The sequence below is a fragment of the Melampsora larici-populina genome, assembly GCF_000204055.1.
Source record: "Melampsora larici-populina 98AG31 unplaced genomic scaffold MELLAscaffold_35, whole genome shotgun sequence".
Lineage (NCBI taxonomy): Eukaryota > Fungi > Basidiomycota > Pucciniomycetes > Pucciniales > Melampsoraceae > Melampsora > Melampsora laricis-populina.
Window position 1 is genome coordinate 782,372 of NW_006768799.1, and position 9,801 is coordinate 792,172.

At 36.3% G+C, this 9,801-nt stretch overlaps 3 protein-coding genes across 3 annotated transcripts; 2 read left to right on the plus strand and 1 right to left on the minus strand.

The window, feature by feature from the left end:
• Nucleotides 1-744: 744 nt before the first annotated feature.
• MELLADRAFT_109293 (uncharacterized protein) lies at nucleotides 745-1,898 on the plus strand (the record flags this gene model as incomplete). The annotated part of the gene is made up of 7 exons (XM_007413181.1): nucleotides 745-870; nucleotides 977-1,039; nucleotides 1,143-1,267; nucleotides 1,363-1,390; nucleotides 1,473-1,491; nucleotides 1,590-1,692; nucleotides 1,778-1,898. 7 exons carry the CDS (start codon nucleotides 745-747, stop codon nucleotides 1,896-1,898), a joined length of 585 nt encoding a protein of 194 aa, XP_007413243.1.
• A 1,374-nt stretch (nucleotides 1,899-3,272) lies between these two features.
• Nucleotides 3,273-5,974, minus strand: MELLADRAFT_109294 (uncharacterized protein; the record flags this gene model as incomplete). The annotated part of the gene is made up of 14 exons (XM_007413224.1): nucleotides 3,273-3,673; nucleotides 3,749-3,856; nucleotides 3,931-3,996; nucleotides 4,060-4,290; nucleotides 4,370-4,435; nucleotides 4,468-4,679; nucleotides 4,749-4,810; nucleotides 4,879-4,944; nucleotides 5,026-5,243; nucleotides 5,268-5,334; nucleotides 5,405-5,540; nucleotides 5,632-5,683; nucleotides 5,783-5,801; nucleotides 5,891-5,974. The coding sequence occupies 14 exons, from the start codon at nucleotides 5,972-5,974 to the stop codon at nucleotides 3,273-3,275; spliced, it is 1,788 nt and encodes a 595-aa protein (XP_007413286.1).
• A 790-nt stretch (nucleotides 5,975-6,764) lies between these two features.
• MELLADRAFT_65597 (uncharacterized protein) lies at nucleotides 6,765-9,001 on the plus strand (the record flags this gene model as incomplete). Its single annotated transcript, XM_007413182.1, has 2 exons — nucleotides 6,765-8,330; nucleotides 8,399-9,001. The coding sequence occupies 2 exons, from the start codon at nucleotides 6,765-6,767 to the stop codon at nucleotides 8,999-9,001; spliced, it is 2,169 nt and encodes a 722-aa protein (XP_007413244.1).
• Nucleotides 9,002-9,801: the final 800 nt, after the last annotated feature.

Genomic DNA, 9,801 nt, shown 5'->3' on the forward strand with positions numbered 1-9,801 from the left:
GGAATTGAATTGGATTGATATTTTAGACTAATTTAGTTTTTAGTTGTTGTTCGTTCTAAGATCCTGAAGAAAGGTTACCAACAAAACCTCCATGGATTATCGAACAAGGCGAAAAGCTAGAGTTCTTTTGATTGTATAGTCACGATATTGTATGTACTTAGTGATGAAGTGAGAAAAAGAAGCACACCAAGACTTCTATCTCCGTTACGATCAAACGTCCTGCTCGGCTGATTTCGCGTCCACCCCGATGTGAAGAGAAGATTTGTTTATGTTCAGTGAGATTGAATGAGATCACTTCAAAGGATTTGGTTGATACAAGAAAAGAACATGATTTCGAGAGATGGAGTCAAGCTTCGAAAGGCGAGCAGCGGGTTAGGGTTTCCTTCGCTTCATCAGTCTTTTTTGAGGACTACACACCTCACAGAGACTCGCTCCCTGTGCTTCTCCTCTTGCCAGTCTCAGTCCCTTTCTCAACCTCTCGTGATTCTTGAGCCGAGGGGAAAATGTTCAGGTGACTCGCAACTCACAAGGAATCACATAAACAAACAAACTTACTCAGAATTTCATGAATATTTATCTCAAGAGATGAGCCAATCAAGAATTTGTCATGTAAAAGTAGAAACTGAGTCTGACTCTGAACAAAGGGAAACTTTAAAAGCGTCCAAATAATTTCTTAAAATTCCATAAAGTTGACTTGAATAACTTTTTAACAGTCTCACACAATCGAGCTGAAACACGACCATCATGCCAGCTATACGTTCATCTACTTCTACTTCTGCTTCTACTGATACTCATCGTTCTTATCCTCATCAGGATGATCGAAACCGAAATCGAAATCAAAATCGACTCTTTTGCACTCGTTGTAGATTAGTATGTGATCCAAGTTTTTCTTCGAAGTTTCTGTTCATGATTCAAATGAAAGTTTTGATGATCATTTAATCATTGAATGTTTTTTTTGATGAACATGCATGAACAGGTCAAAGAATTAGACGAATTCGATGGAAATCAATTAGTCAATCGGTTTGGTAAAAATCAAATAGTAAGTTATCCTACACTTGAAAAACCCTCAAACTTCATCACCCATCAAACATCCATGGATCTGATGCTTGTGTTTTCTTCTTATTCTTTGGAATATCATTTAGAGAAGTCATAAATTTAAAAATTATAATGTAGAAGAAGAAAGATTAAAATCATCAATCGAATTAGATAAGAAAGATAAAGTTTGGTGTAAGAGATGTGTACCTAAACAAATTGAAGAGTTTCATTGGTTAGTTCAATCTCCTCACCTTCACTTACCTTTTCAAAATATAATCTTTTTTGTTAATAATTTTTTTTCTTGATTTTCCTTTTTTTGGTTTGTAGTAGTGATTGTCAAAGGACTTTACCAAGAGTAAGAGCCAGTTTCACTCTACATGATGATTCCATACCAATCCAATTAAGTGTCTCGTTTGCTTCTGTCTCTTTAACAAAAGGCCAAATTTTCACAAGCACGTAAGTAACCCTCATTCATCTCTTCAACCAATCTGAACTATTCCAAAAGAAACAATCTTACTGATCAGTTTGTTTGTTCATCTTTCATAATCATTTAGAGTTTAAAATGAATAAAACAGATGATGATAGATTATGTAAAGATTGTGCAAATTTGATTACTGAAAGAATTGAAGCTCATAGACTTGGTAATCATTTTGAAGTGTAAGTTCTTTTGAATTCATCTTCTTTCTAATTTCTCATCTTAACATCTTCTTCTTCTGATCACTATTTTGGATTTTTTCTTTAGTGAAATGATTGATGAAAAATTAGCTTCTATAAGTCATGAATCATCTGAAACTTCAAACCAATCTTCTTCAAAAGAGATCGTCACTCTAGAAGATTATGATGATGATGATGAAGATGAATAAAAAATAAAGTAAGCCATTCTGTTCTTGTTTATAATTTATACTGCCTACTCATAGTGAATTTTCCTCACATCTGACACATGATAAAACCTACTACAGATTTTTAGTCAAGCTCAAGTCAGGTTGAAACCAGCACATGTTTTATAACTGAGTTTTCAGTTCATAAAGTGTTGCTGAATTGAATGCTGACAGATGTAAGAAAAACAACAAGAGGCTTATCGAAAACAGTTAGTCTTTGTATGAACTAAATATGTAGGCTCAAATCAAGAGTTTCCAATTCGGGCTAGAGTTCACATTTGAAATTTCTACAGATCTCACCATGAAATAAATCGTCTTGTTTTACTCACAGCCCCCATTTACTGGTCACTGGCAGACCAGAACATCCAATCAGATTCCAAAAGATTCTTTGTGATTTATCAAATCACAACATACAAGGGACAAGACTGTATGCCATGTTTCACTGTAGTCCAAGATTAATGAACCAACAGGTTCTTTGACTGTCTACTGTGTTGCATAAGCATCCTTTGAGCAAAGAAAGATGAAAAAGGAAAAATTGATGGGTGTGGTTATTTAACCTCTTGAGTAAATCAAACCCTTATCATTATGACTTGAAGTGAGTTAAGCAATGTTCTATGTCAGTCAAAGTGGCCTTCAAGGCTTGGATACCTGATCATTGGGAGAATATAAGTGCTGAATAAATCTATAGACAAAGTTATCTAACTCAGATGCCAAATTTTGTGGATGAGCTATAAGCTCTTCTCTTGCTAAGACTGGTTTGTCTAGATTGGAGTTTGTATGTTCACATCACATAGACTTTCATTTGAAATATCAAGATCTTGAGCTCAGGTGCAAGTTGTATTACAAAGGCTAACAAAAGAATTGAAGCAACAGACCTATGTGAAAGATACCATGAGCGGTAAGAATCACTATCACACATGAAGAATCAAAACTGATCTTGAAAATAAAGTTCATCACCAAAAAAATGAGTGATGCTTGAAAGTTGAAAGCAAAGACAAGTTCTTACTAAGATTTACTACAGTCGTTTGCAAAAAGCTTTTCCAAATTTGCCGGCAAAACTCGAGCGATTTGGCAGTGAATTTGTGACAAGCTTTTTGAAAACGACTGTAAAGAGAATCTATAAGTCAAGTCATCATCTTCACTTTTTATTTTTGTTGCAAACAATACCTTGATAAATCAAAACAACAATAGTCTACAACTTGGATAGAATTTTAACAATTCAAACAAATTTCACAATCAAACACAAGACCAAAATTAAAGAATTATACAAAAAAAACCCCATCAAAACATAAAATTAAAACTAAAAACACAATCCAAGTTTAAACAAATCATTAAGGTATAAAAATTAGATTCAATAGCTCAAGAGGTGGTGATTCTCTCTTGATTTGGGTTTTGGTCAATTTGATTAGATGTAAGATGTGGTTGTGGTTGTTGATTGACTTGTGGTTGTGGTTGTAATTGATTGGTTTCTATTACTTTCCTTTTACGTTTACGTTTAGGTGAATTAGATGGATTTAAATGATTTGAATCTTTGATTTTTTCTATTGAATTTACAAGTGGTGGATTTGAATTTGAAGGCATTGAGAGATTTGAAAGATTTGAATTAGTTTTCGAAAGGTTAATCGAACTGATCGGATTCTTGGAAAGAGTTCTGTAAGTTGATGATGTGATTGTGGGTTTTCTATTACTTTGAAATCGGATGACTTGATCTTTTGAATCGTCATCTGAAGTTGGAAATACAAATCCCAATAATCGATTTTCTGAAGAAAAAAACAAGTCCATCTTAATTTGGATAATGACAAGTTAATTTCTGATTCTTGATCAAGGTTACTTACTTAGTTCTTTTGGTTTCCAATCTGGTGCTGTCCATTTAGACGAATCATCTGAATCATAGGCAACATCTCGGTTTTGTGCAATATCATTTTGATTTCGTTTCCATGCCACTGACCCATTCAAAAGATCATCAATATCTGAAATTCTCAAAACAAAGAGATACCTCATCATCAACTTGACTTACATTGAATTGGTGTAAGCGAATCTTCATCTGCATCTAAATCTTCATCATCCCCATATTTCGTCATGGCTTGAACCGAGAGACAAACCGGATCAGCTCCCATCTCACTTCAAGTTCAAGTCAATCACATACCATCAATCGCACTCTGAAGTCGTTCAAGATGGGTCAACTGAGTCTTGACCACCGTATTGGCTTTCACAGGTGGAATGTCATTAGCTCCGCCATTTCGTGGATCCGCTCGTGAGGAAGTAGCGCTAAGTCGTAATTGACCACTTGCACCAGCTGAAGATTTTGGAAGATCTTCAGTTTCGATAGATTGAGCATAATTCTGTACCATGATCTTTTGTTTCTTAGTCAAGTTAGCTTTTCAATCAAACCGTTCAACATTCAAAGTCAGTTCAAAAAAAGAGAGATCGGTTTGATGATGATAGATTTGACTGACCATCTTCAGTTAAAGCAGTAATCCCACTATTAGGTAAATCATCAATAAATCCAATCCCTTCTTCACCTCTCCATTTCTTTAAGAAATCTAATCTATACAATTGCATTTCTTTACCCCATTGACTTCATCATCTAAATCTATATTTTCTATATTATCTGGTAATCTTGCTGAAGGATGAATATCTTCTAATCTTGCCAATTGAAAAGCTTGAATCTTTGTTTCTACGGTGAAATCTGCTGCTGAAGATGGGTCTTCGAGAAAGTGGTGCATTAGCCATAGGAATGCGTAGGCTCTTAATTTGGTTGGGATACTGGATTCAGAGTGGTAGGTTGGTAAGTGGATTATTAATCAAGAAGAGCTTCAAGATCAGATTACGTACGTTGTAGGTGAAAATAGATCGTGTAATACAAATCCTTCGGGAAAATATTTCGCGCTTACATACTGAAAAGAGAGGATTGTTAGAATTCTATTCATCACGTTCATTACGATAGATTGAGGATATGGCCCACCGGTTCAACATTGAATAATTCAAAGATTAAATTCACAACAGTCGTAGGTGGACGTAAACCATGAGCCTATAAATTGTGCAAAAAGAGATCTTAGTTTCAGCGTTCATAAATCCAGTTTGAAGATTGAAGATGTAGAAATCGACTAACACTACGATTTGAGATCTCAGGTAATGAACCTGCTTCATTATTAACTTCATAAGGTAATTGACAAGATTTTAACATTGTCTTGATTCTTGGTGCATCTTGTAAATTTGTTTTACAATATTCATCTTTTTGTAAACAAGGAATCGGATGATAAGTTCGCATGTAAGCCCTTAATTCGGGATAAACTAATTCATTTCGAGTTGTCAGTCTCATTCCATGATCTATAGAGATTGGTTGAAGCTTACAAGCTACAGTCGTGTTGATACGACCAATGTTGATCAAGAAAGAAGCTATACAAAAATTAGTAGCCCACTATTGTCAAAGAATTCGATCAGTTCAGATTTCTCACTTAGATCTAAGATCAAGATTCTCTAAAACTTACATTCGGGTTCTCATCTAATTGTCTTACAGTACTTTTTGCAGCTTTACTGAATTTGGATAATGTTTCAACATAAAGTTCTTTGAAAGAAACAGCACGTTGATCTAGAGGACTTGTGAATTGAAAAGTTCGATCATTGCTAGAAAAACACCAAAATGTTCAAGATTCAAAGGCTATGATAAGTATGGATTCGAAAACTTCATGAATGAGTTTGATATTTAAACTCTTACAAGATATCACTCATTAGATCGTACTGTATATCAGCCCTTGTAAACATTTCGCCTAATCAAAGTTAAGCGAATTCGAATAGAATAATGTTTGTAGATAAGTTTCGAGCTCATCTTGCTCGTCATGCTTTTTTTGTTCAAGAGTGTCTCGTACCATCAGCCTTTTTTAATGCCTAGATTGAAGAATCAGATGCATTTTTTTGTTAGTATCGAATTGAAATCAAAACACACGATAAAATTTGAAATGTCAAAATCAACTTACCCATCCTGGGGTATCTTTTGTTGCGTTAGGAGCATTGCTTTGATTAGGTGGTAATTGAGCTCGATTCTTTTTTGGTGCTGGCATTTTATTTTGAGAGACGTTTTTTGTTATCTGCTGGAAATGATGAATTGGTTTTGATGTTTGATTTGTTTCGGTTGATGTGATTTCGAGTTCAGATCGAACTTGGTTAGTATTGCTTCGATTGTTCAATGTCTCTTGGTGTTCTTGTGTTCTTCTTCTTGATGATGGAAGGAGAAGGATACCGAGTGACTGGTTATTTATAAGCATATTCCTAAGCTCAACTCATACATACAAGCATAATTCAACCTCAGCCGATCCACTCCTCTGAACCTCGATCAAATAAGCAACAACAATTTAGAGGGAACGATATCTTTATGTACCAACTCATTCAGAATTCTCTTTGATCTTTGGAAGTATTTTCCCATCTACTTGAAGGAAGTTGTTATAATCTGTTTCTGCTCTCCTATGTCGCTGAACAGTGAACTCATTGGAACTTGGCATTGAAGGCATTTCCAGATTTTGAAGAAGTCTTTGAACCTTCCTTGAGCAAATCTTATCCTCTGCCTAAAGGGTAGATGTATAAATTGTTCAAGCTCTTCAATGATAAATTTATTTGTTTATGGGCATGATGATAGAGATACGTTCAACGGCTCCAAGTTGAGACCAGTTCATGTCTTAGATTATCTCTATCCGAGGCTGGCGCTGGAAAGCAAAAAGCGTTAGACACCAAAGGTGCAAGTGCAAAGCGCTATGACACAAGGCTTGGTGGACAAGAATCGAGTCAGAATATCAATGGTGACCTTTGCCAGCTCACAAGCATTCTTAGATCTGATTTATTACCAATGTATGCGACATGTTCAGAAGATCAAGAATCCCAATTAGCTCTGTTCGGATTTCAGACCCAGAGGAATCAAGGCAAGATCACCAATTCACACCTCCTGGTCTTCAATCCGACTTTGAGAAAGCACTTCACATTCATCAGGGTACATCAATCAGCAAACCCGAACAAAATCCAGACAGATTGACTCCGGCTGAAGGTTCAAATGCTGTACCACCTCGTTTGCAAGCACTTTTAAGACTTGATCATCTTCTTCGTCCATCTCCATTAATATCATCAAAAGTGGAACGAAGGATTGTCTCTGAGCCTTTTGGTCGTGCTCCTCAATGGTCTATTGAAGAAGATGCTGAGTTTAATTATCACCGAGACCGAGAACGGCGTCCTTTTCTATCCAAGAGTGATCAACAACCGGTATCATCTTCAAAGAACCAGCTAATCAAAGTCCAAGGCCTCAAAAGTCGTTATTCTGTTCAAGTTTCTGATAATGATTCGGATTCTCATCATTCTCGCGATACCCACCAGAGTGATACGATGAGTTCAAAGAAATCATATCGATATAATAGATCTTGGGCACCATCACCACCGTCAAGCTTCTCAAGTATTACAACTAATGGTGATTATAAGCACAATTCAAGTACATCCCTCTTTGATTCTGATGGAGGAGTACCTTCGAATGACACCGAAGAATGTTACATCCCACAACTTCAGCCGAAACGCAAATCGCCTCAACTAGTCTTAAAACGCTCACCCACGGTCGGAATATCTAGGCTCCAGAGCTCTCCGCTGGCTCCTTTGCCAGTACATAGATCGCCGGAACGAGTCTCATGGAGCAAGAGACAGAAGCCATATCCAGACCGTACCCTTGAAGAACGGAACATCGATATAGGCAAGAAAGAGGATCCTACTCCCATAGAAAGCGTATCCCGGAAGCTTTCAACAAACCATCAGTCAGCCAACACTTCTGCGCATCCAGTCGAAGCCATTGACAAACCGAACATAGAAAGAAATCTTTCGCTAGAGAATATGATCGCATCTCTACCTTCAGTACCAAGACCGCCAACTAGAGAGCATCTTAAACACACGAGTCGTCCGGTATCCACCACTCGTAACCTTAGAGCACTTTCAGAGCCTACACCGATCACTGAGGCGTATGTACCTGAAGCGCATACTCAAGTGCATTTTAAATCTCCTGCCGATCTTTCGATTGCGCGACGGAAAGCTGCGACTTCAAGGATGAAAGATTCACCTGAGAATCAAAGTCAGACAAGGACTCACAAGTCTCTCTCTAATAACGTCAACGATCAAACCTCTATTCCTCATATAGATTCTAATAAGATTACGGATACAGAGACTCCGCTTAATCCTCTCAAGAGTACAATAAAACCTATCTCTACTCAAGGTTTATCACCTCTTATCAAGTCACTCAAATATGGTCTTCTACAATTAGCACTTCCGAAGAGTGATCTTACTGTCGAACCGTTCGATGGTCTTGAAGTGAGGTTTTGGTTGAAGAAAGAAGCAATTGAATATCTGGGATCTGAAAGTGGTGATTTAATTGTTATCAAACAAGATGGTCAAACGGTCAGTAATAGAGTTTTTTTAATTACCAAGAAGAAACTCTGATGAGGATGATTTTAAATATTCATTAGGTTCAATGTATGATGAGATCACCTGACTTCTCTTCAAAAGCTGAACCATCAACTTTAGAAACATCAATACAAAAATCGATTCCATTAGCTACTTTTTATCATTTATCAGCACTACCAACATACTTATTAAAATTAATTAAATATATTGAAAGGAACCTTGAATTGATTAAAAGTCAAACACCATTTTTGATTTTTAAAATTTCAAGTTTAAATTATTTTCAAGGTGCTAGATGTCTAGTTATGATGAATGGTGAAAAACCCGATATTGTGATTGATTGGTCAGGTCTTCAAAAAATCAAAATTTCTAGAAAGAAGCGTAAAGTTTTTGTTTGGAATAGGAATAGAGGTATAGAAGGTAATGATCGGATGAGTAAAATGGTGGGTGGGTGCGATGCAGAAGGCAAAATTGGAGATGAGTTTGTTGAAGAGTTGAGAGAAGGTTGTACAAAGTTGAAGAGTGAGAGTGAAAGAGTGAAAGAGATTAGTTTGTTGGATGATAGGTTGGATTGTTTGATACGATGTATTGAGATGTCTGATACTGTTCTGAAAGTTTTCAAAGGTGGTACACTGAGGGATACGAGTCCTGTGACTCTTCACTCGTGAAATGTATAATGGAGTTTTACTATTTTTTGTATACAATAGCTAGATATGTTGATAAATGACTATAAATTGTTTTTCTTATTATTCAATGCTATCTTGTCTTCATAACATTGGCAAACTTTTTTGGGTTTTCAGAAATTTAGTTCACATCATCCTTCACTGCCAACATATTTACCTTGGATTTTTCAACCTTGGATGCTAAACCTCTCACAGAAGCTCCCCAGGGGACTCATACAAGGTAATTCTCAGCACAAAAGAATACCTTGGATGAAAACCTCAGACAAGGCCTGTTCAAGGATTTACCTCCAACAATGCCTTGGATGTCTCAACCCAACACATCTATGCTGGCAGTGCTTGTCAATTGATGATCAAATCATTTGAAGATCTACCAATTGTACTCATTCATATTGATTAATGCAGAGTGATAACATAAGTCATGCTTGAAATCATTGAGACTAGTTTTGTATGGCACTTCAGCCTCAATTGGCTATAAAAATATATGTTATGTACCAAGAAGCATGTCACATAAAGCTTCATATGTGAGTAGTTTGAAATTCAAAGATTAGATTTAGCAGGTGAGATTTAGGTATTAGCTAAGGAAAATTTGAAAGACAATGAGCATCCAGAGGGATGGAGATATGAGCAGATGACAAACAGACAGACATAATCAGATAACAACATGAGAAGGTCTTGTGAGAAAAATGGAAATGAAGTGATCTAAATGAGTCATCATTTTATGTGGGTGTAAAATATGTCCTTTGTAGTACTTTGACTAACAATCATCAGGAGTTGTCCTGAACATA